At 38.9% G+C, this 27,948-nt stretch overlaps 2 protein-coding genes across 7 annotated transcripts; one reads left to right on the top strand and one right to left on the bottom strand.

The window, feature by feature from the left end:
• The first annotated feature begins 602 nt into the window (after positions 1 to 602).
• On the top strand, positions 603 to 24,301 carry tpd52l1 (tpd52 like 1). Of its 6 annotated transcripts, none has more exons than XM_061707301.1 (10): positions 604 to 736; positions 5,584 to 5,793; positions 9,829 to 9,849; positions 11,575 to 11,693; positions 12,481 to 12,629; positions 13,786 to 13,887; positions 19,231 to 19,245; positions 19,808 to 19,846; positions 20,284 to 20,344; positions 22,177 to 24,301. In XM_061707301.1, exons 1-10 carry the CDS (start codon positions 718 to 720, stop codon positions 22,297 to 22,299), a joined length of 858 nt encoding a protein of 285 aa, XP_061563285.1. In that variant the 5' UTR covers positions 604 to 717; the 3' UTR covers positions 22,300 to 24,301. The 6 variants fall into 6 exon arrangements, with proteins under 6 accessions (XP_061563288.1, XP_061563285.1, XP_061563287.1 ...); XM_061707299.1 differs by lacking the exon at positions 604 to 736 and adding an exon at positions 2,777 to 2,905; XM_061707303.1 differs by lacking the exon at positions 5,584 to 5,793 and having other exon boundaries at positions 622 to 736.
• hddc2 (HD domain containing 2) lies at positions 24,207 to 27,776 on the bottom strand. Its single transcript, XM_061707306.1, has 6 exons — positions 27,668 to 27,776; positions 26,869 to 26,990; positions 26,669 to 26,771; positions 26,093 to 26,161; positions 25,849 to 25,987; positions 24,207 to 25,710 (listed from the first exon to the last, which is right to left on the bottom strand). The coding sequence occupies exons 1-6, from the start codon at positions 27,743 to 27,745 to the stop codon at positions 25,526 to 25,528; spliced, it is 696 nt and encodes a 231-aa protein (XP_061563290.1). The 5' UTR covers positions 27,746 to 27,776; the 3' UTR covers positions 24,207 to 25,525.
• Positions 27,777 to 27,948: the final 172 nt, after the last annotated feature.

Below are 27,948 nucleotides of genomic sequence, written 5' to 3'. Positions count from 1 at the left end.
AGCCTTTCTAAACATGACAGGAGCTCCGCCCACTGAGTTTGACGAGTGAAACTGACAGTTTTACATTTACATTTCATGATTCAGCAACACGAAATCATTAATTAAATGTGTCATTAATTAATTAAATGCTGAAATAATAAATATATATTTTTACTTAAAATGAATTGTATTTTAATTAATCAATGACATATTTCATTCTAATTTTAATTAATTAATGACACATTTAATTAATTAATGATATATTTCATTCCCATTTTAATTAATTAATGATGTATTTATTTATTTAATTTTGGCACAAAAAATCCTCCATATGACTCTACAGAAAAAAAGCAAATAAATAGATGTACTATTTCAGTTAGCCACAACTGAAAATTTACTTATTTTCTTCTGAATCTTTTTAAATTAGATTCCACTTCTCTGTTCGGTACATTTCAAAATGAATTAACATCCAACATTCATACAGAAATTAAATCGACAAAAATGACAACCGCGTAAAGGCTGATTTATGGTTCTGCGTTACACCAACGCAGAGCCTACGGCGTGGCGTACGCGGAACCATAAATCAGGTTTATTGGGCGGAGCGCTACGAGCTCCGCCCACGAGCTCGTCCAGCGCGTGACATCCGAGTTCCGTCGGCAGTGTTTGATGTGAGCGGTGCGGCTGCTCCTGATCCAGCTCTGTCTCTCGGGTTACTGTGGAAGTTCACCTGCGGGGCCGATGGAGACCAGACAGCAAGGTGAGTCCGTCTCCGCCGAGCTTGTTTGGAGCTGGACGCAGACGTTTGCCTCGGTGACTTCAGCCACCACTAAATCACGCTGGTCCGGGGAGGATTAGAGTACTGTATGTGGTAAACATGGGCAAATACTGAGGGACGTATGCTTGCATTGTTTATGTGATAACACTAGTTGTGTGTCTCCTTAAAACATTCAGTGTTTAACCTGGAATTTGTCATTTGTTGTCACTGAATCTCTGGTAGTTTCTGACATCCACAGAGATGAAGTGAGACTTTATGTATATTTCTACCACCTGGCTCTTAAATGTCTAAGTAAGATTTGACATCCTTTTACTATAACCTTATTATTGCCTCTTCTTTTATGTTTTTGATGCTGCTTTAACGGCTATTTACTACGACGGAGTATTAGGGCCAAACTAAGACAGAAAAAAATTGGAAATTACGAGAATAAAGTCATAATATAATGAGAATAAAGTCGTAAAATTACGAGAATAAAGTCGTAATGTTGTGAGAATAAAGTCGTAATATTATGAGAATAAAGTCGTAATATTACGAGAATAAAGTCGTAAAATTACGAGAATAAAGTCGTAAAATTCCGAGAATAAAGTTGTGACATTACGAGAATAAAGTCGTAATGAATAAAGTGGTAATTTATGAGAATAAAGTCATAATATTATGAAAATAAAGTGGTAATTTATGAGAACTCTAACAGAAAGAGCAGTCTTCTCCCTGTGTTAAAATGAAGAATATTGAGCATCTTGTGAAGTTATATTTATATATTTATAATATATTACAACTCTATTCTCGTAATATTATGACTTTATTCTCGTAATTTCCTTTTTTTGTTTTTTTTTTTGTTTGGCCCTAATACTCCGTCGTAATTTACCTAATTACTTTTACTAGTAAAAAGAAAAACAAATCTTTTGTAAACATGCTGGTGTCTGGCTGAGATCTTTTTAAAATTAGAATAAGTCTGTGCTGAACCACTCAACTAGGGTTATACCTCTACTTGTGTGCAGTCAGTGGGATAAAGGTGTGTTTATCCAGGTAGTTAATTGCATTCCAGGACTAAATGGGAGCCTCAGAGTCCAGAATAGGGGAAAGGAAAAAAGACCTGTATTGTTCATGATGTTATTCATTCATTATGGCAACTTGAAGTTCCCAAAAACTTTCCAAAGTAGTATAATCTGCTTATGTGTTGTAAAGAAATAATTAAAGCCTGTGAGCCGAGCTGTTTTGAACCTTCCTGTTTATGTGCATACATTTAAACTTGGATTTAAAAGATTTGAATTCAAAGTACAGTATGCATGTTCCAGTTACTGTGCACGGACTTGACATCCACTTTAGCTTTAATTGATTTTTTCCAGCCATATGACCATCCCCAGGCCTCTGATTTAGCCTCATGACCACTGGGCCAAATGGTAATCTTGTGACCAAAGGTATTTCCCACCCGCAAAATGCATGAGGGAGGGACTAAGAGAATGGGGGTTTAAAAAAGGAGATATTCTGCCATGATTAAATGTAAGATTGAGATTGCAAAACAGAAAGTTACTCATCTGATGTATTACGGGTTTATGATGAAAATGTATGCAACGTAAACTTTTTGTTTTACACTGGAATCTCAGGATTGAGAGTGAAACTGTCTTTATGCTGCCCCATTTCCTCCTGTAGCACTGGAGCATGGTGTAATGAGATTTCATCTGCAACGGGAGAGCTTTCATTGTTTAATAACCACAGATATTGTTTGGTTTGTTTAAAAAGGGCAAAAAAAAGAAAATAACTTTTTTTTGGGAGAACCTTATGTGGCAACTTTTTGTTTCTTTTCTTAAAGTTCCCACATATCCTGTTCAAGAACTTCAAATATGTGTCACAAAGAGTGGAAAAGGGAAAAGAAAAAAAAAACAGATTTCCTGTCTCTCTGTAAATGCAGAGTCAGTCAAACTGAAGTGAAACAGACTTCACTGTGACCGGCAGAGTCAGCGTGGACACAGGAGAAACACTTAATCCCTGTGTTTGTGTGTGTGTAACAAGCTTTCTTGTCTCCTCTCACCCTGCTGCCTCGCCATGCTGCAGAGTTGTACTCTAGCGTTCTCAGTGAAGCAGTGCTGGACTGGGGCAGCATGGGCTCTGGAGAGGAATGGGTTAACTCTGCTGCAAATGAGGGAGAGCAGGGTAAGATGTGATTCCTCCATAGAAATGAAAGAAAAGCCATTCTGAATCACAGAAGGAGAGATACAAACCACTTCTGTGATGGAAGTGGCGCAACAGAAGTGCTTCACTCGCTGGGGTTTTGGTAGAAAAATTGCATGTTTTTAAAGTCATTCACAGATTTCAGGGATGACTTGTGAGATCCGTTGTTGATGTGACAATGTCAGGACAGTAAATGAGCATGATCTGAGTGAGTAAAACCGGATTGCATCTTTACCTCATTACTCACAGAGTAGCCATGTTAATTTTGTCATTAAGGAAAGCTTAAATTTGGAAAGCCAACGTTGCTGTATTTAGACAAATTTACCCAATTCAGAGTAACTTGACACTGTCATCCCATGCAAAATTAACTTGTATCAGAATGATGGAAAAGAAAAGTATGAAGATAAAATAAAACAGCTCAAGATTCAAACCATAACACATCATGTGTTAACATGGGGGAGGAAGGGTCATGGTGTGGCCATGTTTGGCTGCCAGTGGAACAATCTGGTGAAGTATTGATGATGTGATTGTTCACAGAAGTTGCAATGAATGAATTAAAATTATGATAAAAAATTATGGTTCTATTTACGATTATGTCACTTTGTCTAAATACCTTGGAGGCTCTGAAATAAGAGGTACTTTGCTTAAAATGACACGTAACGTAACAATTTGTAACACAGACATAATTCCAGTTAACAATATAAATGCCTATTTAAACATCTATATCATGTTTATGCCACTGTTATATTATAAGCCTATGAATGCTTTAAAAATCCACGCGTCCATAATGGAAATGTATCAGGTTAATAAGTAAGAATATATATTTCTGCTCTTTTGGTTTTCTTAACAAAAGACATGAGGGTTCAGCCTATAAAAAGTAAAGTGTTTTAATGATGTTGCTGTTTCACCTTTTATGCTGTTAGCTGAACTGCTGCCCCAAACCGGTATTTGATACCTGCTACATTTTTTTTATTAAATATAGTTTTCATTTAGTATGAGGTATAAATGAATGTGGTCAGATTTCACTGCTGCATATTGTACAGAAACACATTGTTAACAGAGCCAGATTTAAAGATACGATAAGATTTTTACTTCTACATTAATTATTAGATAATTATTATGCAAACTTGCAGCGGTTTTTCACGCTGTTTGGATGATTTTCCATTTGGCTGATCACTCCAGGTGACTAGCAACATGGTTTGTGTCCAGGTCAAATTTAAACACAAAATGATCATGCTTTGTGTCGTATGATCAGCATCACAGAGAGCATTATCACATTCAAGCCCTCTGGCAAGTCAGTGCTGCAGCAGATGCAGGCTTTTTCTTCAATACCAAATACAGTAAGTATCTAGGGTCAGAAGAACTACATTCTTCCATTACAGTATCTCAAAACAGCAATCTGGTGCACAATTACAGTTATAATTATAAAGTTGTAACTTACAATAGTGAGCGTTGTCCTCAGCTATTACATCCCCTCATCTGCATGAGTCTCTACTGGATATTTCCTCAGTAAAATGGGCGGTACAAGAACACATGGGGATTTTGGCTGTATTTGGTTAGATTCAGACTTTGAATCAGGACAGTACATCAACTGAGGATTTTTCCTAATTAAAATACACATTGAGAAACAGCACTAAATTGTCCAAATTGTCTTTTGGGGTTTTGGTTTCCTGACATATCAGAAAAGTTCAAGGAAAGCAGCTACAAGTGGCCGGCCTGTGTCCTTGGAGGAATGAGGTGCTCTCCACCAGGTTTAAGATATTCTAGCTACATCCACATAAACAAAATATTTTTTACAACTGTATTCCTTGAGTTAGGGCTGGGCGATTTTGGACAAAAATAAAATCCTGATTTTTTTTCTCTGAAAACCCGATTTTCGATTTCGATTTCGATTTTTTTGGTAAAACTACAAAAGACAATGGAATAAATTGTTTCAAATATTTTATCTTTATTTTTAAAGAAAAATAGCAAACAAATTTCCCTATTGGGAATGAAGTGCAATTGAAAGATACTGTAAATCCTCCTTGAGTTTAGTAAAGTGACAACATTTACAATTTTCTTGACCAAACAAAGATGACTAGACGAGCTCTGTCTGTAATGCAGCCAGCTGCAAAAAAGGAAAATCGATTTTCCGATTTTCCTTTTTTTAACATCGTCTCTTGATTAATAAATCCGATTTAGATTTAAAATCGATTAATCGCACAGCCCTACCTTGAGTATCCCCTGAGACAGACCGGTGCCTTTAGTCTTTATGTTTGTCCGACAGTGAAGTGATTCTGCACCACGGAAAACAGTTGCACCTGATGTCTTACAACTACATCAAGTGTGAAACACTCTAATCAGTTTTCATATGGATTCTGTTTGTTAAACCCCCCCCCCCCCAACAAACTCTGCCCAGCATTAAAGAGCATATCATAAGATATATGTTTGGCTGAGAGTGGGAGAACGTCCTGGAACCTTTTACCTTAACATTTCATTATGAACAAAAAAACGGATACTGTCAAGAAAACTACAGTACAGCAGTATCTCTAATAAATTCCCCTGTAGCTGTGATAACGCTTCTATCTTTGCCTGTTAAAGAAAGATAAAGTGAATGCAATGTTGTTGTGTTTTTTTTAATCCAAAGTACTAAACGTGAACTAAACTGTGACTTTGCTCAGGTTTGAATCAGTTTTACCCCTCTGCTGAGGAGTCGATCCATAGGAGCTCATATGGGGACGACTCCGCTCCATTGGTCCAAAATGGGGAAAACCTGACAGAGTGGGGTGAAATGTCTCCACCTGGGTCAGATCAGTGGGGTCGCACAGCAGGGTCCCCCTACGACAGCTGGGTCATGTCCACTACTTGGGATATGCAGCAGGACAGCTCAGGTGACAAGGGCTGTAGAGTAGAGCCTAGAGAGTAGATTACCTTTCAGTTTGGTTGAACAGCTGAACATGCAGTCCCCATGAGCTAGAGCTGCCAGTAAGCAAATGATGTCATTATTTAATCTAGTAATTAGAGATTTTTCTAGAATGTAACGAGGTTAAATTTGATCATTTATGTAATGTTATCAATTATATGATAACTTGAACCGTTTTCTGATATAATAAAGCATCAAACATTAAGTAAACTTCTTTAAACTTGGACAATCAGTAAAAAATAAAAATTTCAAGAATTACAGGATGTAAAGAAAAACAGGCTATAATACACTCCCCATTCATTATGTTATTGCAGATTTTTCTTTCAGACCATCTTAGGCCTAAATGCTGAAGAAAAGGAAAAACAATATACAATTCAAGAGTTAACCAATTAAATTAAATATAATCAATTCAAACCTTGTTCTTATTTTAGAGGACTTTTTATTTAATTAACATGCATATTTCCATTAATACGTAATGTTCAGTGTTCAACTAAAGTTATACGTCTTGCTGCTGTAGAATATTTTTAGATGATAAGATTATAACATAAGTGAGTTTTTAAATGTAGCTAAGTCTTATTAATATATTTCTTTAAAAAAGCACAAAAGCTTCATAAACATTTCTATCTATCTATCTATCTATCTATCTATCTATCTATCTATCTATCTATCTATCTATCTATCTATCTATCTATCTATCTATCTATCTATCTATCTATCTATCTATCTATCTATCTATCTATCTATCTATCTATCTATCTATCTATCTATCTATCTATCTATCTATCTATCTATCTATCTATCTAATCAATCTGTTTGCCGATTATTCGTCATTTTGTTAATAACTGGCATTGGACAGTACCTGAGAAGAGGCAGGCACATCTGATTTATGTTATAAATATAATTTCAAAATCTATTTAATAGATATTAATTTAAGTTAAACTAATTTGTGGATTTTTTTTTTATTATATTATCTTATTCTGGTGAGTGGATGAGGGAAAAGGCATGTCAGGCGACATGTTGGGTAAAAGAAATTGCTGTCAAAAATCAGCCATTGGATAACCTGGGCATCGCTAGTTTTTTTTTCTGCGATATGAGTAAAAATAAAATGTTGAAAAAAATATGTTTTTAACAATTCTGCAGTTATCTGTACTGAGAGAATTTCCACGACAACAGAGATAATTTCCACGATGAGAGTCCGTATGGTTGACTAGGCTAACCATTGCAAACCTTGATTTAAAAATCACAGTTGACCTGTGGTGGCCTAAATATTTCCATTCACCCGTCCTCCAGTTTAGTTCAGATAACAGAGACACAGTATGAATCCGCCAGTAAGGCTGGTTTCCTTTGGACCTGAGTTTACTTTGCGTCCACGTTCTCATTTTACAAACCACAAACTGGACCATTCATTTTTCAGTTTCTGCATTTTTCACATACCATCAAACTGAGAAAGTTACAAAAGTATGACTCAGTAAATAACAGTAGCGACCTTTAAAAACACATTATCATATTAGGTCTAATTCAGTTTGTTAATAATATACAAGGTAATCTAAGAGCTTGCATTCACAAGCACTAATTGGTGTTAGAAAGGGGTAAGAAGGAGTGTTAGTTCACTCTTCAACACATCCCCCAAGAAATCTAATTTACAATATCTTCTATCTTCTAAAACCTGTCTTTTATGTCTCTCACAAGTATGTCCCGTTTAACAATGAAATGTTAGAGTTTGAAACAAAACTTCCCTTATCTTAAAAGAGGTTTTTTTTTTGTAACTCCAGAGGAAACATGAGTCTGACACATTAGCAGCTCTCAGAAAGTCAAACAGTCTGCATATTTTCTTTGAAGAAGAAATTCTTTGAAAATGTGTTGTTACTGTGTCAGTTCTTGCACTAATGTACCCAAATCTTGTGTTTGATTTGTAACCCACAGTATTTACAAAAGAACATCTCAATGTTGTGTAGACTGGAACTGAATACTTAGATGTGAAAAGCTGTCACTGGAGTCAAATGAGTGTAAAAGTGTTGCTGTCTCCCTGCTGTGTAGTAGCTGTGTCATGTTGGCAGAAATAGTTTATCGCTGTAGAAAAAGTCGGACTTGAAGTGGTCTGCTGCATGCTTTGTTTGAGTCGAGTGGTTGAGCTGTATAATTATATGTGTGTATAAGTGTGTGTGTTAACTGCTTGAGGTGCTTGATGGCCCATGTAAACTGAATTTTCAAAGAAGTAAACTGTGAACTAGGAATGGGCGATATTTTACCGTTCACGATATACCGTCAAAAAAATTCCTCACGATAAGAATTTGTCATCTCCCGGTAAAAACGATGGAAGGAAGGAAGGAAGGAAGGAAGGAAGGAAGGAAGGAAGGAAGGAAGGAAGGAAGGAAGGAAGGAAGGAAGGAAGGAAGGAAGGAAGGAAGGAAGGAAGGAAGGAAGGAAGGAAAGAAGGAAAGAAGGAGAGAGCGGAAGGAAGGAAGGAAGGAAGGAGAGAGCGGAAGGAAGGAAGGAAGGAAGGGAAAGAAGGAAGGAAGGAATGAAGGAAGCAAGGAAAGGGGAGAAGGAAGGAAGGAAACAAGGAAAGGAAGAAGGAAGGGAGAAAAGAGGAAGGGAAGAAGGAAGGAGAGAGCAGGAGGAAGGAAGGAGAGAGCAGAAGGAAGGAAGGAAGGAAGGAAGGAAGGAAGGAAGGAAGGAAGGAAGGAAGGAAGGAAGGAAGGAAGGAAGGAAGGAAGGAAGGAAGGAAGGAAGGAAGGAAGGAAGGAAGGAATGAAGGAAGGAAGGAAGGAAAGGGGAGAAGGAAGGAAGGAAACAAGGAAAGGAAGAAGGAAGGGAGAAAAGAGGAAGGGAAGAAGGAAGGAGAGAGCAGGAGGAAGGAAGGAAGGAAGGAAGGAAGGAAGGAAGGAAGGAAGGAAGGAAGGAAGGAAGGAAGGAAGGAAGGAAGGAAGGAAGGAAGGAAGGAAGGAAGGAAGGAAGGAAGGAAGGAAGGAAGGAAGGAGAGAGCGGAAGGAAAGAAGCAAGGAAGGAATGAAGGAAGGAAGGAAAGGGGAGAAGGAAGGAAGGAAACAAGGAAAGGAAGAAGGAAGGGAGAAAAGAGGAAGGGAAGAAGGAAGGAGAGAGCAGGAGGAAGAAAGGAAGGAAGGAAGGAAGGAAGGAAGGAAGGAAGGAAGGAATGAAGGAAGGAAGGAAAGGGGAGAAGGAAGGAAGGAAACAAGGAAAGGAAGAAGGAAGGGAGAAAAGAGGAAGGGAAGAAGGAAGGAGAGAGCAGGAGGAAGAAAGGAAGGAAGGAAGGAAGGAAGGAAGGAAGGAAGGAAGGAAGGAAGGAGAGAGCGGAAGGAAGGAAGGAAGGAAGGAAGGAAGGGAAAGAAGGAAGGAAGGAATGAAGGAAGGAAGGAAAGGGGAGAAGGAAGGAAGGAAACAAGGAAAGGAAGAAGGAAGGGAGAAAAGAGGAAGGGAAGAAGGAAGGAGAGAGCAGGAGGAAGGAAGGAAGGAAGGAAGGAAGGAAGGAAGGAAGGAAGGAAGGAAGGAAGGAAGGAAGGAAGGAAGGAAGGAAGGAAGGAAGGAAGGAAGGAAGGAAGGAGAGAGCAGGAGGAAGGAAGGAAGGAAGGGAAAAAAAGGAAGGAAGGAAGGAAAGGGGAGAAGGAAGGAAGGAAACAAGGAAAGGACGAAGAAAGGGAGAAAAGAGGAAGGGAAGAACGAAGGAAGGGAAAAAAGGAAGGAAGGAATTGAGCCAGAAAGAAAGAAAGAAAGAAAGATAGATAGATAGATAAATTCCTGTTGATACGTTTTTGTGTAACAAACATGGCGGATCTGAGAGCGAGATAGATTTATAGTTGAAAAGGTGGAGTTGAATTGGTATTTTTTTTATCGTCATTTTTATTGTTATCGGGATAAATGCCGGAAATTATCGTGATACATTTTTTAGTCCATACCGCCCATCCCTACTGTGAACAGGTTACCTGTATTAACAGTCTTTACTGACCCCCGTTGTCTCCATGCTTTATAATGCTGCCTCCTCAAGAGAGTGGACACTTCACTGCAGGTACAGTAATTCTGTCTATTTCCATCTTTTCAAAAGGAATTACAAATATTCACAGGTCTGTTACAGGTAGACTGAAACAATGACCTACAGTATAATATTTTCCTTTCTTGTCATTTAAGACGTTTTCCTGCCCCTTTTTTCTTTATTTTTTTATTTTCCCCTCTCCCATTTTTTTTTCTCGTTCATTCAGTGAAAAACAATTGCTTCACCGACTTGGCAAATTTAAATCCCAAATTTAGCAACTAGTGACAAATCTAATAAACATTCCCAGTGCTGCTAAAAGAGTGACTGCTTCCACTTCAGGTTTGACTCAGCTGGTCCTTTTAAAGGCAGCGGGGCCTCTTGCACAGACAGGGTCTTGTTCTTGTGGTGCATCAGGATTCTGTGAAGTGTGTGCGATAGCAGTCTCGGTATACTCTGCCGAGTCATCCTAATTCTTTTCATGTTCGATACAAAGAATTGGTCTTGTTCTTCTGGATTTGACCTTGATTTCCTGAGGCGGGTACTAACAGAGGCTGAAGGAGCTGGCTCTGGATGTCATCGGATAGGCGTAAAACAGAGAGATGCAAAGCATGTGATGTAGCAGCACGGCCGAAGATTTGTTAATCCTGTGTGTTGTTAGTCCTCCCGCTGCCCTCATGATAGCTCTGTGTATGCCTCATCACCTAAAGTCTGCCCTGCCACCCACTGTGATTGGTTCGGTACGTTGTGTACCAGTCAAAATAGCTGCAAATGGGAGGTGTACCAGACTAGAAGTGGATGGTTATGGCCGGCCAGAATAAAAAATCTTTGTAGTCTGTCACTTCTTAATTTTGGATGGTGATTTTTTTGTCAGCCGATGCTTCGCTTATGAAATCAGGATTTTATCACAGTAGAGCAGCAGTCCCACATGCTTTGATTGGGACTGGAAGTTAAGGTGCAGCTTCTCAACCACAATTTGAGTTCAGTTTGAAAAGAAAAAAAATAGAGAAAATGACTCTTCATACTCAGTTTATGGCACAGATAAATACTACACCACCCCTTCCATTGTCTTTTTTTTTTTTTTTAAAGCTTTGGCTATGTTTGTACTCCATGAAACTGTGTGACACCTTTTTGATTTAAGTTTGTATAGCACCTTTGGATCAGATAAATATATTAATCTAGGTTTAATATGTTCAGGGATTCGTATTCCTTTAAATTCTTATTTGTCAAGTAAACCCCTGGAGAACATGACTTACAACTTGGAATTGATTCTTCTCTTTTAAATCTAAAAGCCTTGTGTCTGTGTTTTTGTAGTAGTGTGTGTGTGTTTGTGTGTGTGTCAGACTGTAGTGTTGGTCAGCGGAGCTGAAGCAAAATAATCCACATTAGCAAAGCCAGATTAGAACCCTGCAGGCTGCAGCCGCCGATTACATAACTCCCAAAAACCCAGTCAGACATGGGGGCAGACGCTAAGACAGATCCGCGGCCACTGACACAGCAACAGCATAGTGAAGAATATAAGATACAAATACGGGAAGTGAAGTATTTCCTCTGTGGGATGGCTGGCAGATGAAATGGATCAGTTTACATGTATCGATTGGAAGTTACACAGAAGTGAGTCAGAGTGAGAGGTGGAAGTTTACAAAGATAAACAAGCAAAGGAAGCAACTGTTGTTCCCCTAAAAATGCAGCACAACATTTTCATTAGTCTTCTACTGTAACCTGACTGCACAACCTGTATGTGTGTGTGTTTACCTCAAACAGGCTTCCTAGACTCTCAGCCTCTGAGAGAGGCTGATGAAGACTTGGTGTCAGAGGTCAACCTGAACAACACCCTCCTGACGGAGGAGGAGCGAGAGGAGATTCAGCAGGAGCTGGCTAAAGTACGCACAAAAACACGCACGCACAAGCATAACAGGAGGAGCAGTTTTAATGTGTCGTAGGGCTGTTCGATTAATCGATTTTAAATCGTAATCGCGATTATGTAATTAGAACGATGTTAAAACGTGAAAATCGTAAAATCGATTTTTCACTTTTTTTTTTTTTTTTTTTTACCTTGTCTGCACACATATTAATGATTGATGGAAATACCTCTCAATACCTGCAACAAGTGCCCCATCGGAGAGGCTCTTTAGTGTAGGAGAGGGCGTTGTAACATGCCACCGGGCATCCCTCAAGATGCCGTAGACCGGCTCGTGTTCCTTGCAAAAAACTTGCAAATGTGAATAGCAAATGTAATGACTGACATTACACACCTCTACCTCCTTCATGGGTTGCATTATTATTTAGCATGCAAAGACCCAGTTTAGTTTAATTAGAAAATGTCTTGTTTTATTTAATTGTGCTGATTTGCTGATTTTTTTTTTCAGAGATAAAACTTTATATTTTATTATATTTTTTTAAACTTTTTTTCAATTTATTTTACAGAGTTTTGCACTTTATTCATTCATTTTTGTTTTAATAAGAGCAAAGTTTGCACTTAAAGCCCAATGGGGCAAATGTTCAATAAAAAAACAGCATATTTGAAATAATTTCTTTGCCTTTTGTCAATTTACAAAATAATTGTAATCGTAATCGAAAATCGGATTTTGAGAGAAAAAAATCGAGATTTTATTTTTGGGCAAAATCGAAGAGCCCTAATGTGTCGTATTTCTTCCTGTCTGTTTCCAGCTGGAAGAGGAGATCAGCACGCTGAGGCAGGTCTTGTTGTCCAAAGAGAAGCAGCACGCAGACCTCAAGCAGAAGCTGGGCATCACTCCTCTGAGCGAGTTCAAAAACAACTTCAGCAGAGGCTGGCATGACATGCAGACCTCTACTGCGTGAGTTAACACGTGTGCGTGCATGTGGAAATGGCAGGGACAGGGTGAAGGAGATTTTGAAGGTTTTGAGGGTGTGTTACAGATATTTTTATGTTTGAAGTCAACAAAGATGCCTTTTAGAGGAAATACAGTCTCAAAAAAACAATAAGTGCTCTTCTTAACAGTCGGGATAAACTTACAGTCCAAAACAATTGGTTCATTTATTTTTTTTAAAAAAGGTCATTAAAAAGAGCTGCCTGTAGCTACACAGTACGTGTGTTATCTTTATTTTGCTTTGTAAAACTCATCCTAAACCTGATTTAAAAACATCCCTTCAGGCTGTTGTTGACCCTCAAACTTTATTATCTGTGCATGTCCCCTGGACACGACTCTGGAAATGATAAACACGTTCTGGTAAATGTCATGTTATCTGCATATGCAACGTCTGTTTTTTGTCATCTCATCCTCAGGAACGACTCCCTTGAAAAACATATATTTTGATCCTGAATAAAATGCCTTGCAGTCAACCAGAATTCACAAACTATAATCAAATGTTACTGTCTAAAGCAGCTTGTGGGTTTGCAGCTCTGCCAGTTTTAAGTTGCGCATCGAGGCAGGGTTTGGGAACTAAACGGATCCCCTTCCATTAAGCGTCTCTGCAACAAAGTGAATAAGCACATTTCCTAAAATGCTCAACTGCTCCTTTAACATTTTTTAGTCATTCAGTCTGCATATAATTAAATTTCCGTACTCCACGGCCAGCGCTTAGCTTTCAGACGGACACCGAGAGACAGAGGAGAGCAAGTGGATAGTCTCGAAAGGCTGCTTTTCTTATTCAGTTACACGTTATGCTGAAGATCGGTTTACACACACAGCCTGCGTCCTCATCCATAATGAAGCAGTGTGACCGCAGGAGTGAGACGTCCTAGTGAAACTGGGTAACGCAGACATGTGAATGCTTAACAGCTGCCATCTTTGAGTCAGATTAGAACAAAAACACACATTCAAAAGAACTGTAGTAAGCATGGCAATTTGATTTTGAGGTATAAATATGTGTGATGTAAGACTTGAAGTCTTGTCTTCTTAAGCGTGTAGCTTACTGCATGTGTGTGTGAACAGCTATCATCGTTGAGGTGGGTTCCACATGGCCTCATTTTGACATTTCTGTGTTTGTCAGCTACAAGAAGACATCGGAGACACTGTCCACAGCAGGACAGAAGACCACTGCAGCCTTCAGTAACTTCGGCACCGCCATCACCAGGAAGTTTGGAGACATGAGGTGAACAAAGATGCCAGATTTTTTTTTAAATGATCCCCCTAGAAGAGGGTTGGAAAGTTTTGGTCCTTGAGGGTTACTGTGTGTTTTAAGATGTTGAACTGGGTTTTAACACACCTGATCCAAATGAATGTGTCCTCATCAGATTTGCACGAGTCTCAGCCCTGCTCTAGAAAGAAAATTTGAAGTTGCCAGGTTCCAAGAGAATATGCTGCAAATGTCATAGATTGAGGAAAGAGAAACAAAGAAAAAAGAGACAACATGTTTGTGTTCTCAAGGAACCACACGGTTCCACTTTGAGGTTGGACTAACGTCAACACAAATGCTGTTGTTTGTCATGTATTACGGCTGCAGTTTATGAGCAGAGGAAATTTTTTTCAATTGATTTAAGCAATGAGGGCAACTCGTGAGTTTAGCCAAGAATCACCTGTTTCTCATCTCCACATTAAGTAGAAAGAAAACCAAAAGCTACTTTTGATGGAGGATGCAAACAAGACAGCAACAAGTTATTCAGCCCATTTGGGGTTTTGTTTCCCTTTTTTTTGGGCTGTTACGCTACGTCTGTATTCAGTCCTTTTATTTGAAATCCTAATGCACCCAATAACCATCAGAGGTCACATCAATAGTTTAGTTAACTTTTATGCAATTCGAGTGTTACATGAGTGTTATATCTCAGTATATGGAGCATTCGGCTGCATTGAAAAGCTCCGAGACTTCAAATACCAAGATCAAGAAAAAAAAGCACAATGAAGACCAAGGAGCTCTCTCGGCACGTCAGGGAGAAGTTTTCCAGAAGTACAGATTATTATTGGGTTATAAAATAATATTAAAAAAGGCAGATGGCCAAATTTCACAAACCAAACCAAAAGGACTTTAATTACCTTAGAGCAGCGATGGGAGTGTATGCACATCAAATTGCCCTTCAAGGGATAAATAAAGTTGTCTTGAATCTTGAATGTTCACAGACTTCAGTGAGCGTGTCTTCTTTGGAGTCACATTGCGTCCAGAAGAAAACAGCAAAGCAACATTTATAGTTCATTGGGAAAACCACCCCCATGGTGAAGCATGGTGATGGCAACATCATGCTGTGGGTTTTAATTTTTTTCTTGCAGGGCCTGGGAAATTGGATTTAAAGGAATGATGGTTGTTACTAAATAGATGCAAGTTCTCAAGTAGGGCCAGGCGATAGGACCTTAAATCATTATCACGATAAATTAGGCAGTTTTACCTCGATAGCGATTAATGTATGATAACCCTTAGTCGGCAACAAAAAAAATGTATTTTCAGATTGGCTGATTGGTCGGTAACTGCAGACAGCTGCTCTGAGTTGAGAGCCCAGCGCACCGTAGCGTGCCGTGACTCGTTTGTAAGATGGGCTGTTGGAGTTACTGTGCGCTGAAGTTAATTTCTCAGCATGAGAAATGCCATGTGTGGCGTGAGAGTGTGTGAACTTGTTGAAATGCGTGAGTCTCACACTAGACAGCCCTGTTATGTCAGCCGCTTCTTCGCTTGAACCATCAGCCATTTTCTTGGGTTTCCCTCCGCGTTCAGACTGGATGGGTGGAGTCACGTGATTACAGTCTTATCAAAACACTGAATTTACCGACACGTCGGTCATCGCAGTGAATGTCGGTTTATCGCCCATGCCTATTCTCAAGGAAAGCTTCTTTCAGTCCTACAGAGAGTTAACCCTGGGACAGATGCTTAACTGTTCTTGCACCTTCACAGTGGTTGGTATGTTATGTAGGGGTGAACATCTTTGCAAGTGACTGTGTCGTTAGTTCATCAGGACTCCAAGACAATGGACCCCTTACATTTACAAGTAAATCAAAAGACACATTACATCACCATTTTGAAGATTCAATTCAATTTTATTTAAAAAGGGACAGTGTACAGTTAAAACATAAATGTTGCCATCTGATGCACTGTACCAGATTATAGCTTTAAGCTAATTTGCATCTGCAGTCCCTTGAAAGGTCACAATAAAAAAGAAATACAGTAACAAGTAATACAATACCAAGAAAAATACACGGATTATTTCGAACACAATTTAAAACAACATGGCTGCACACATCTGCGTGCAATCCCCCCACCCCGACACGTCCCCCACCCACCCATCCCTTATCCCACATACACACACCCAGAAGAGAGCCCAAATTAATGGTCACAGAGCTGAGCAGCTTTTAACAGATTCGTAGCAAACATTAAAGATAATGTTTATCTAAAATGTATACATTCTGTATATCAGCTTCTACATAGGCTTTGATTTACAATAAAAGCTGTGGGATTCATCTCTCGGGTATTTTTTATTTTATGCCTCTAGCTTCTTTAGAGGCCAAAAAAAGCAGATGTTTTCCAGAAAATCTTTAGTGTTTAAAAGCCACCTCTTTTCTTTTTTTTTAAATTTTTGAATAAGTCTGAAGAGGGTTAATCCCGATTGGCTCACCTGTTGACCTGCGTCAGACCAGTAACAGCAGTCTGCCTATTACGATATCATGCAAACAAGGTAAACTGACGTGACCACTGAATTTGGTTGCTCCGTCGACGCACAGAGGACTTCCCCTGTCTGATAGTTTCTTTTTAAAAGACAAAAAGCTCTTTCAGCTTGGATGCGGTATGCACTGTGCTCCCTGACTGAGGTGGGCGGGGTGTGGGGGTTGGGTGCAGCGCAGGAGAGAAGGGCACACACGGGAAAGCACATCCGTCCTGGGCGTCCGTTGCTAAGCTCTCCAGGATGTGGTTAGCAAATATTACCTAGTTTGAGGTGCAGGTTCAGGGCGGCCGATCGCTGCAGAACACTTTACTGTAAAAGTAGAAAAAACAAAATCCCTTCAGCTGCTGTTAATCGCAAATTGTTGGAGTTTTCTACCACTCCGTGGCTTCCCTCTTCATGTCACAGTTTTTTTATTGCCCGTTCCAGCTCAGGGAAGTAGGACAGTCAGTCAGAATCAGCTTCCCCTCGAGTGCCTTTGTTGTCCTGTCAGGTTATCAAGGTGTCGTAAGAAAGAGCCGTGCACGAGTTGAAGGCCGTTTTAACATCTCTACTACCATCTCTCTGCGTCACAGAGTTATGACTCCTGCTCAGACCAGTTCAGGGGAGCTTGAGATTATGTAAGCCAACATTAAGCTGCTTTCTGAGGGAGCTGAAAGGCTCGGAGCAAAGCCTGTCTTCCTCGGTCAGCCTTTCACTTGTTTGTCGACCTCTGACTGACTGTGCTGTTCTGTTTGAGGCGCTGAAAATAACAGGACTCGGAGACGGCGAGAGGACACGTGGGTGCCGGCATTGTTCTGTGGGAAATAAATGGAGTATTTTGTGTGTAAAATGACAACAAGTAGTTGGAGTGTGGGTCTGCGTGACCTCGTGACAGGACATGCTTGTTGCAGAAAGAAAGAAAAGTTTTTAAAGATGCTGGCTGAAGACACAATTGTCTGATGTTTGTTGCTTTATATAGATGGCAAAAGTTAATATATATAAAAAAAACAACGGAATTTATGGAATTAAAGTTTTTAAATTATGAGTACAGAATACCTTTTTATATACCGTAAAAAGATAAACCGTCAAAAAAATTCCCCACGGTAAGAATTTGTCATCTCATGGTAAAAACGATACATTGAGGAAATGAGCCTGAAAGAAAGAAAGAAAAAAAGAAACAAAGAAAGAAATGAGCCTGAAAGAAAGAAAGAAAGAAAGAAAGAAAGAAAGAAATGAGCCTGAAGGAAAGAAAGAAAGAAAGAAAGAAAGAAAGAAAGAAAGAAAGAAAGAAAGAAAGAAAGAAAGAAAGAAAGAAAGAAAGAAAGAAAGAAAGAAAGAAATGAGCCTGAAAGAAAGAAAGAAAAAAAGAAAGAAAGAAATGAGCCTGAAAGAAAGAAAGAAAGAAAGAAAGAAAGAAATGAGCCTGAAAGAAAGAAAGAAAGAAAGAAATGAGCCTGAAAGAAAGAAAGAAAGAAAGAAAGAAAGAAAGAAAGAAAGAAAGAAATGAGCCTGAAAGAAAGAAAGAAAGAAAGAAAGAAAGAAATGAGCCTGAAAGAAAGAAAGAAAGAAAGAAATGAGCCTGAAAGAAAGAAAGAAAGAAAGAAAGAAAGAAAGAAAGAAAGAAAGAAAGAAAGAAAGAAAGAAAGAAAGAAATGAGCCTGAAAGAAAGAAAGAAAGAAAGAAATGAGTCTGAAAGAAAGAAAGAAAGAAAGAAAGAAATGAGCCTGAAAGAAAGAAAGAAAGAAAGAAAGAAAGAAATGAGCCTGAAAGAAAGAAAGAAAGAAAGAAAGAAATGAGCCTGAAAGAAAGAAAGAAAGAAAGAAAGAAAGAAAGAAAGAAAGAAAGAAAGAAAGAAAGAAATGAGCCTGAAAGAAAGAAAGAAAGAAAGAAAGAAAGAAAGAAAGAAAGAAAGAAAGAAAGAAATGAGCCTGAAAGAAAGAAAAAAAGAAAGAAAGAAATGAGCCTGAAAGAAAGAAAGAAAAAAAGAAATGAGCCTGAAGAAGAAAGAAAGAAAGAAAGAAAGAAAGAAAGAAAGAAAGAAAGAAATATTCCCGTTCATGACACTTTTTGTATTGGTATTTTTTTTATCGTTATTGGGATAAATGCCAGAAATTATCGTGATACATTTTTTTGTCCATACCGCCCATCCCTAGTGGAGACTAATGCATATGTTATAGGAAACAGTAAAAGGTTGTGGAATAGTGCACTCAGACATAAAAAAAACCACTATTTATTTCAACGCTGCTATATTCCAGTATGGCTGGTCTAGAGTTACTGTTTCCTCGGAGGTATGTTCACACAGTTTGGTTCAGTGTGGTTTTAATAAGCATGTTTGAACATTTTAGTTCTGGATGCTTCGTTTGCATGCGACTCCTCAAATGCTCTCACACATTTTACACCTTTGGGACACACATTCTTTAATGTTTTTCTGCCAAGAAAACATCTACCATTTGCTTGTTATACTGCATGTACGGTATATTAGTCTTACTGTCCTAAGATTTACTACCTTTACCCTAATCTGCATTTGTTGTAAAAATGCCAGAGGATTTGAAAATTACTGAGTGAAAAATATTCAGTTTTTTGCTAAATATCCAGTGTGTGTGGAGTGTGTGTACTTGTGTTTTTGTGTGTTCAAATTGCTTCTTTTAATACATTATTTCCACTGTATTTGGATGCAAAATGTGATTCAAAGGAAAAATCCTTAAACTGCTCAACTTAACATTGTTCCCTTTCTTTCAGTTTCCTTTCTAAATAGAAATAGCCTTTCTTAAATACTTTTGTATTACTAGTAAAGTAAATGTTTGAGCAAAGATGACTTTAAAAAAGTGTAAAAGTATCTAAAATGTTCTCCGTCTCCCTGCATGCTTCCCAAGATCCAACTCCATAGGGTAAGGCTCGCACCGCTCATTAGATCTCATCAGATGTTGTTTACTGACTTAACGGAGTAGAGCTGAGTCGGATCAGCTGGCAACACAAACTAGTTACAGACTGCCGCTGACATGTTGGATAGAAGGACTCGGTCAGGTGCTCGCCGGAGCTCAGAGTCAGCCCAAACTGATTTTGGTCCCATAAAGAGAAAAATAAATTCCCTCATCGAGTCATGTGAAAGAGATGTCATGTACTTCTTCTTCAGGGTTCATTTAGCCCAGCAGCAAACTGTTTGAACCTGATGGATGTATATGTTAAGAGTTGAAATTCCTCAATTGATCCGTGAAACTGTAGATTTCACAGCCTTTTATCCGTGTGGAGGATGGAGCCGTGTCATTTCTCAAACAAACCGCTTCCCTGTGAAAACATCTGGCCCCTGCTGGTACAAACGGTGTCTTTGAAATGCAGCCTCCTCTTCAGCAGAAACCCTGAGACTAACGCCAGAAGAAAAGCTTGTCTCTTAACTTGTGTGTACCTTGTGCTAATCATTGACTCTTCTCTCACCACGCTCTCCGGGAACAGTTACTCTGTCAGACACTCTATGAGCATGCCCACCATGAGGTAACGCCCCTGTAACGTCTGTTTGCATGTTTGCTTCTGTGTCTGAGTGACTTGTTTTATTCTCATGGTTTTCATTTCATCAATCTGTCATTCTCATTCACGTCTAACGAAATTAGATTCCAGTAAACAAGCTGCTGAGCGCTTTGTGGAGTGTTATTTCAGCTTGTGATTAAAAAAAAAAAAAAAAAAAAAGACTGATAAGGTCATTCTGGTAAACCTGGAAAAACTAGAATACCTGGAATGTTTTCACCTGCCCCCCCCCCCCACCTTGTGTTATCAGTTACTGTCTTTGCTTCACTACGATTAAAGCTTCCAATTCTGTTAGTAGATAGTTTATCTTACAGAGTTGCTCCCATACATTAGTCACATTGATCATATTGTTTCAGAAGTATCAGATAACTTTGTGTTTGTAATCTAAATGTGTTTTTCTTTCACAGAAACTCTCCCAGCTTCAAATCTTTTGAGGAGAAAGTTGAGACTACAGTTTCTACTATCAAGGTAAAATGAGTTGTGTGCATGCGTGTTACAGAATAAGCATAAGCTTGCGTAATTATAACAAGGTTAAGCCATTATGTTATTTTGGCATCAACAAGCAAAAATTCCATCCCAACATTTTATCTTGTTGTAATTGGATTAATGTTCTAGGAAGCAGGACTGCTGCTCTTCCTGTTGCCTCCAGTTTCAGGCCTAAGAAAGTCGACCTTGTGATAGGAGCCAATCGTGGGTTTTTCCAGACAAACAGCATTCCTGTCAAAATGCATATGCCCGTTTATTTAGGGATAGTTTACAGCCTGAATCAGCGCTGGGAACTATTTTTATTTTATTTGTTTATTTTATTTAGCCTTTATTTATCCAGGAAATGTCCCATTGAGATACAAGATATCTTCTTCCAGGGAGTCCTGGTCAAGAGAGCACACATAGTTCAGTGAGTCTCTTACTTGTTCAGAGTTAAGTATTATTTGTTTGAAAAAATATCAATGAGCTACATCATTATTAAAATGTGTGACCATATCAATGAGACATCCAATTACTGCAAGCTCATAATATTGCTGGATTTAATGCTTCTTTTTTTTTTTTTAAATGTTAAATAACTAAACATGACCACCAACCTTTTTTGAATTTGTGGTAAAAGGTTTTGAATGGAAAATCTTCATTTGATCGCGTTTTGAGTCGGTGCTCATTTAAGGGCACAGATGTGTCACTGATGCACAGCTTTAAGATAGAGAGACATTATAAAGATTGTAGCAATTATCTGAAAAGTCAACTTGAAAACAGGTTATTGGATATAATCACATGACTGTTGGGGGAAAACACAGGAGGCACGTTAAATGTTGCTAATGGTTTTGCTTTTTGCAAACTGTAACCAAAGACTTGAAGCTTTGACTGATTTCATGTTTATGCAGCAAATGAAGCACTTGCTAGGCTCCGGCAGAGCCCCGTGACCCTGCATAGGATTAAATGGGTATAGAAAGTGGATGGATAGATGGATGGATGGATGGATGAAGCACTTCCATCTGTCTATCCTTGTCCGAGGGGGTGGAGGCTGCATATCCAGAGTAACATGTGTGCGCTCTTGACTGTGCTAGGTCTATTTCTTTGACTAAATGAAACAGAACTAAGCAGTAGTTGGGACACACGGCACATTTGAATGATCCTACATCAGCAATTCGTTTGCTGCATTTCCTGATACTACCGATACTTTCGACTGTAATAAAGGCAAAACATTTTTTTTTTTTAAATAGAGAAACATGGTTGCAAATTGAAGAATTGCTCTGGTTGTTGCCTCCGAATGTTCTAAAGTGACAGCCAAAGAGAAGCAGGAACCTATGATCTGTGTGTAATTGCTATCATACACTCATGACACTGGTTATTTATGGTCAAAGCGAAACAAAGTTTAGTTTTGTGCCTGAACTCTGGCCAGCTTTGGTCAAAAATGCTTCTACACGGATATACTCTGTGGTGAAAAAACACCACAGCTGCTTACTTTTTACTATTCCCACCCATGAGTGTTATTTTTACCATCATCCACAGGATTTCACCCGACTGACGAAACAGCATGAGTTTCTAAAACCCTCTCAAATGTGATGAGTAAATCTAAAATAATGGGCCTACTGTTTGTCTGAAACAAATAGTTAGGTCCAGCTCTAAAGGGGGTGGATCAGAGGACAGGGTTGTTCTTGTGCTCTGATCCACACCCACGTGCTTGAGGGCGGTACTGTTTGTGGAAGTGTGCCACCTTGAGGCTGCTCTGCAGAACAACAGCGGTGTTGCAGCACAGAGGACTGCGTGTCTCACATTTATTTTTTTTCTGCATTTGTTCCCAACGCCAGACCAAGGTTGGTGGTCCGGGTAGCGGAGGCAGCTTTGAGGAAGTCCTCTCATCTACAGCAAACGCCAGCTCTGAGGATACACTCCCCAACAACATGATGGACAACTCTGAGAGGCCGTGTTGAAGCAGAAACTCTATATCTGCCAGATCGGAGCACTTTTCTTTGCATCTCCTCAAAAGCTCTGACTCAAATGGCACACAACACTTTCATTTGACAGGTCTAGACGGTAAATATCTTAAGTTACATGACTGGTGAAATTCTCTCCAATATCACAAAATTAGAGCAAAACAATTTGTTTGTTCCGCTTTTATTTTGAAAGCTCAAGACCGCTGATGTCAAAAGCACACAGGGCTTCCTGGGATCTCCAAAGACGACTAATAAATGCAGAGAACATCTCATGTTTTTCTATATCAAGTGTTTTGAGGCTCTTAGTAGATTCTTCACCCACAAACACAAATGCCATCTCTGTTCCAGAGGTTTCTAAACTACATTATAAAACCAATTGAAGAGGTGCAGCCAGCAGCTAAGTCTTTATTGACCCAAAAGAAGGATATTGAGCAGGCAGACAGACAACTTAAACCCTGCATATGTGGGCTGTATTTTTGTGTGTTTGGGCTTGTGTCATCAGGAGAGAAAAACCTCCATCACAGCTGGATTCCTCAAAAAAAGTGGAAAAAAAAAAAAGAAACCCGTTTTTGCTATGTAGAACCAGTAACAAAAAAGTTGGGTCACTTTGTAATATGGATAAAACAGAATGTGAATCATCTCAAAAACCCATAGAACGTAGGAAACATTCACAAATATTTAAACTGAGGAAATGTACCAGCTTCAGAAAAAGTCATATTGAATTTGATGGTAGAAATCGAGCTCAGATAAGTGTTTACTTTTTTCTTTCTTTCACCATTAGTGTATATACTGTACATCTGGGAACTGAGGAGAGGAACTTAGTCCCATCTTTGTCTGATATATGGATCAAGTTGCTCCAAAAGGCTGGTTCTTCTGCATTGTTTGTTCCTTGATGCAACAAACTCCTCGGCATCGAAGCCACGCTTCCTCGTACCAAAACTGAACGCTGATTAACAGCCAGATGGTTCCTCTCCTCGTTAGTCCAGAGGAAGCTGCATCCATCGTTTCCAGAACAAATTTCAATTCGACCACTTTCTTACGGCCCATTTTAAATGAGCTAATAGGCTAAAAGAAGATGTTTTCCAGAAGTGTTACAGATTTACGATGGCCATCTAAGTCAAAGATCACCATCAATACTGATTTATGGTCTCATCCCTGCACACAAGAGATTTCTCCAGATTCTCTGAATCTTTTGATGATTTTAAGATATTTGGTCTTTGCAATGCAGAAATTACATTATTCTAACTGTTTAAGAATTTTTAAACACAGTTCTCCATAAATCGGTGAAGCTCAGCTCATCTTTGATTCTGAGATGCTTTTTTTGAAAGATCCTCTTCCGGGTTTTTCTCCTAACTTTTCCAGCCTTTTGTTTCTCATCACCACAACTTTTCTGAGATGTTCTTCTGCCAATCATTTTGAAAATATGTTTTTCTGTGCTCTGCTCTGAATAAAATACTGGTTTATGAGAGATGCAAATCATTACATTCTGAATTAATTTACATTTCACAGTGTCCTAACTTTTAGAAAATTCAAGTTCAGGTGGAAACATTGAACTCGGTTGACGTTCAACATCGGATCAGTCTGAAGGTATCGACACCGTTACTTTTTATACCAAAACTGTAATAAACTTCAATATGAGACGTGTCTGATTGAAAAATTCAATTTTCAGTTTAGTTTTTAACTCTTAAAGTTGTAGAGAGCAGATGCGGTTTACCCACACACATGGGTGAAGCATGTACAGATCTTCTGTTTGTAAATGTCAAACTAGTATTTTGAAATCAGTTTATTTTACTTGACGTTTCCTGCTGCTGAGTCGCGCTCATAGTTTGCCCCAACGTACGACGAGCTGCGCTACAGGAAACGTGAAAACATCTTATATTAACATTTATCATCTAGAAAACAATTACTGACTCTTTTTTTGTTTCATTTTCTTTAATGCTACATAAACTGCACGGAATAACTTTTGTTCAACGATGAAAAGATTAAAATCTCCATTATACAGTTTGTGTTTTCCTTTTCAACTTTTAAAGTCTGCTCTGTGTGGCCTTTTCCTCACATGACCATCAAACCAACTCTTGTATAAGTTTCCATGTTTCTTATCAGGGAGAAATACACCGCTGTCTAAAATGTGTTTATTAAAAAGCCATGTCAACATTTAGGTTTATAAAATAATAACTGAGGTTACAGGTGCTCTGTCTCTGGGAAACGATACACAGGTTTATTATTTCACAAATGCAGATGGCCGAAAATGTTCCATTTCATCTATTTCTCTACACGCAAAGACACAACTGCAATGTTAACCCGAACCAATGCAACGCTGAACACGTTCACCCATATTCGTTTATTTAAACAAACATTTTTATGGCTTATGTGTGAATATTAAAGATTGTTCAACCAAATTTGGAAAGACTGTTTTTTATAAAAACTGAAAACTACAGCTATGGGGGAAATGAGTATTATGTGTTCATGTACGTCTGCCAATATAACAACCTCACTGGTGTTTACTGGGAGGTTGGATCCTGAGCTGTGCAGGACCGTACTCCGCTCACCTTCAGACAGATGCTGCAGAACCGGTTGGACGGATGAATAAAGACACTCAGATTTAAGTGTGAAGTTCACACTTTGACCTTGACTGCTTTATTTCAAAGCCATTATGGTGCTGTATTGACACATACTCATAAAAATACCTCTAAACCTAACTGGACAATAAAGCTGTTGATATGAACAACATTTAATTTAACTGACATGCTTGACATCATAACCGATAAACAGCCACTTCATACAGTATAATATAATACCTTATAAGTAACAGTAATAAACTACAGGAAATAGGATTCAGATGTTTCCTGGTTATTACTTTGAGTGTAACAGGGAATTATTTCTGTTCATTATAATACTATACAAGCACTATCTGGGTCATTTTAATCAAATATTTGATTTGACAACTTCTATTATTACAGTCTCTGCTGTTTTTGAAATGATTAAAGTCTGCTGCTGTTTTATGGAAGAGTTTCCTAAATTAACTCTGCAATGTGTTGAATATGCAAAGTTGCGAAACTGAACAAAGCATCACAACCGCAAAATTCAAAACAGAGTGTATTTTGCCGTCTACAGATCTTAATAACTTGGAACGAGCAGAGGATTTGGTCGTTGTATCCTGCCGTTTAAAACATGTGGCCTCTCAGTGTCATATGGTATCTCAGTGTGTGGTTCCACAATCATTTTATGTTTCATCCTTTGATCTCTGTCCATCCACTGGAGGGTTTTTTTGCACGCTGTCAGGATGTGTGTGAACATCAGTCCTTGTTTCCTCAGATGTCTTTGTGGGCTCAGTATTAGTCATGCGACTACCTCTTTCTATATTCAAAGAGTTGAGCAGCTGGAGCACATCTGGATGGTGGAACCGACCTAGAAAAGGTAATAAAAACAAAATGCTATTAGAGCATCAGTTAACTATAGAGATCTGACACATTTGTAGAGCAAAAAAACAACACATTTATTGACTGGAAAAGCTTGAACTGTGTTAGAAAATGGCCTGAGACGAACCTTTGGTGGAGTCAAAGAACTCCTGCAGTCTCCCAGGTTCTCCCTCCAGTTCCTCGTACTCATGAGCCTGCAGGATCATCTCCAGGAGGTCAAACTGTTTCACCAGCCGAGCCTCTGGACTGCTCTGAGATTCATATTCCTGCAAGAAAAGTTACACATTCATTTCTATTTAATTTTTCAAACCTGACCAGCATCCAAGAACTTTACAGGTTTGTTACGACATAAGTACACTACTGATACACACCTCCCACAGTGCAAAAAGCTCCTGTTTAAGTCCCTCCTGCAGAAGGCTTGTCAGATGTTTCATTGCTTCCTGAGAGAGGTCACAAAAGTCCGTTTTTATTTGTTAAAACCACCTCCATGATTGTTTTTTCCTGCTTACTTTCAATTCAATTTTATTTATATAGCATCTATTACAACAGAAGTTGTCTCTCCAGAGCTCTCCAGCTTTCCAGAGACCCAAACATGACCCCGAAGAAATTATTACATAAATATAAAAATAAACAATGGCAGGTAAAAAGTCCCCTAGTGGAAGAAAAACCTTAAGCAGCTCCTGAAGCTCTGGCCCGCAAACATGCACAGAAGAGAAACGGAGGGGCAGACCAGCACAACAAACTACAAGCGCAATGGAGAGCAATGATGGTTATTAGATACTTGTAATTAATAACTGAGAAAAGAAAAAGAAGGAGGGGTGATGGGCACCGCTTACTGGATCATGTTGGTGCAGCGTAGGCCTACAGGAGCATATCTACACTGAAGTAATGTTTGAGACGAACTGTTACTTGTTCGCTTAGAAAGCATCATGCTGCTGGTCACTCACCTCCTCTCTCCTGTATTTCTCCGCTTTACTGACATTGTCAGATGGAGCGATATCTCCCACAATGCACTCTGCCATGTCGTGGACAAGAGCCATCTTTATGCACCTGGAGACAGTTGGAAAAACAGTCGGACAGAAAGGTCATTTTTTTGCGCACGCCTCCTTTGCAAGCTGGAACTGTGCTGCGTTTCATTCTGACCCACCTGTCTCTGTCTATAGCAGGGTCCGTGATGGTCAGAGACATCATGGCCATGCGGTACATGTGGTCCGACACGCTCTCAGGTTTCTTCACCTTTCTGTACACCCAGCCGGTCCGAGGCACCCTCTGCAGGTAACATAAAATACACCATATGTCCCACCAGCATGTTGACCTCCCTGTGCCATATACTGTACATAAACAATGCTCTTAAAATTTGTACTTCATTGAATACAGTCTAAATCGACTTCATAATGTTTTTCTTAAACATGACAATTAATTACATTTTCAAGACAGTTTCAAGCAACTTAATCAAGGTGTCCAGAAATTGAAATTTGAATGTTTTCCTGATTGTATTTGTCTTTCGTCATAATAATATGAATTAATTTTGTTTCAATCTCTTGATTGTACAAAGCAATACATTTACATATTAAACAGTAGTCTTAAGGAACTTGTGGTTGTCAGTTATACATACCACACTGATGTGATTGTTCTTCCATCTACAATCCAAATGTAGATACAATACAAACTATGTAAATCCTTTTGCCAGACAAGATTTCTTTGACCGTGTAAGAAATGATCCTTTGATGATCATTTTAAGTCCTTGTTTATTCCTAAAGTTTCTCCCATGACAAGCACATCAGACTGTATTTTCCTCAGGTTTCACAGCAGACAATGTGCTGGTTGACATTTGTTCTCCACTTTAGTTCAAAATTACACTTTTAAAGAGCACCATCTGCAGACTCCCCTCAGTTCTTTCAGTCAAATCATTGCAAAGTTAAATCTACTAAAAACAAAGCTCTTACTTTGAGCTGTCCGATTAGTTTCATAAATTCCAGCATACTACTCATGCCGGCTGCTTTCTCCATGGTGGCTGCCATCATCCCTCTCTGACCCGGATGCTTTTTTTTGTTGTTCATGTCATAACTCCAAGCAGCCGCTGGGGGGCAGCATAATCAACGCAAAAAAAGTGCAAAGATGTTTAGGGATTCTAAATATGGAGCTTTCTTCTTATATTCGTTTACGTGTTGCCGGATAAGTCGTCATATAAAACACTTTATAATATTTTTTTCTCCTTATATTGCAC

Source organism: Cololabis saira, chromosome 18, assembly GCF_033807715.1.
Source record: "Cololabis saira isolate AMF1-May2022 chromosome 18, fColSai1.1, whole genome shotgun sequence".
NCBI lineage: Eukaryota > Metazoa > Chordata > Actinopteri > Beloniformes > Belonidae > Cololabis > Cololabis saira.
The sequence above is the reverse complement of the archived record's forward strand: the minus strand, read 5'-3'. Positions and strand labels throughout refer to the sequence as shown.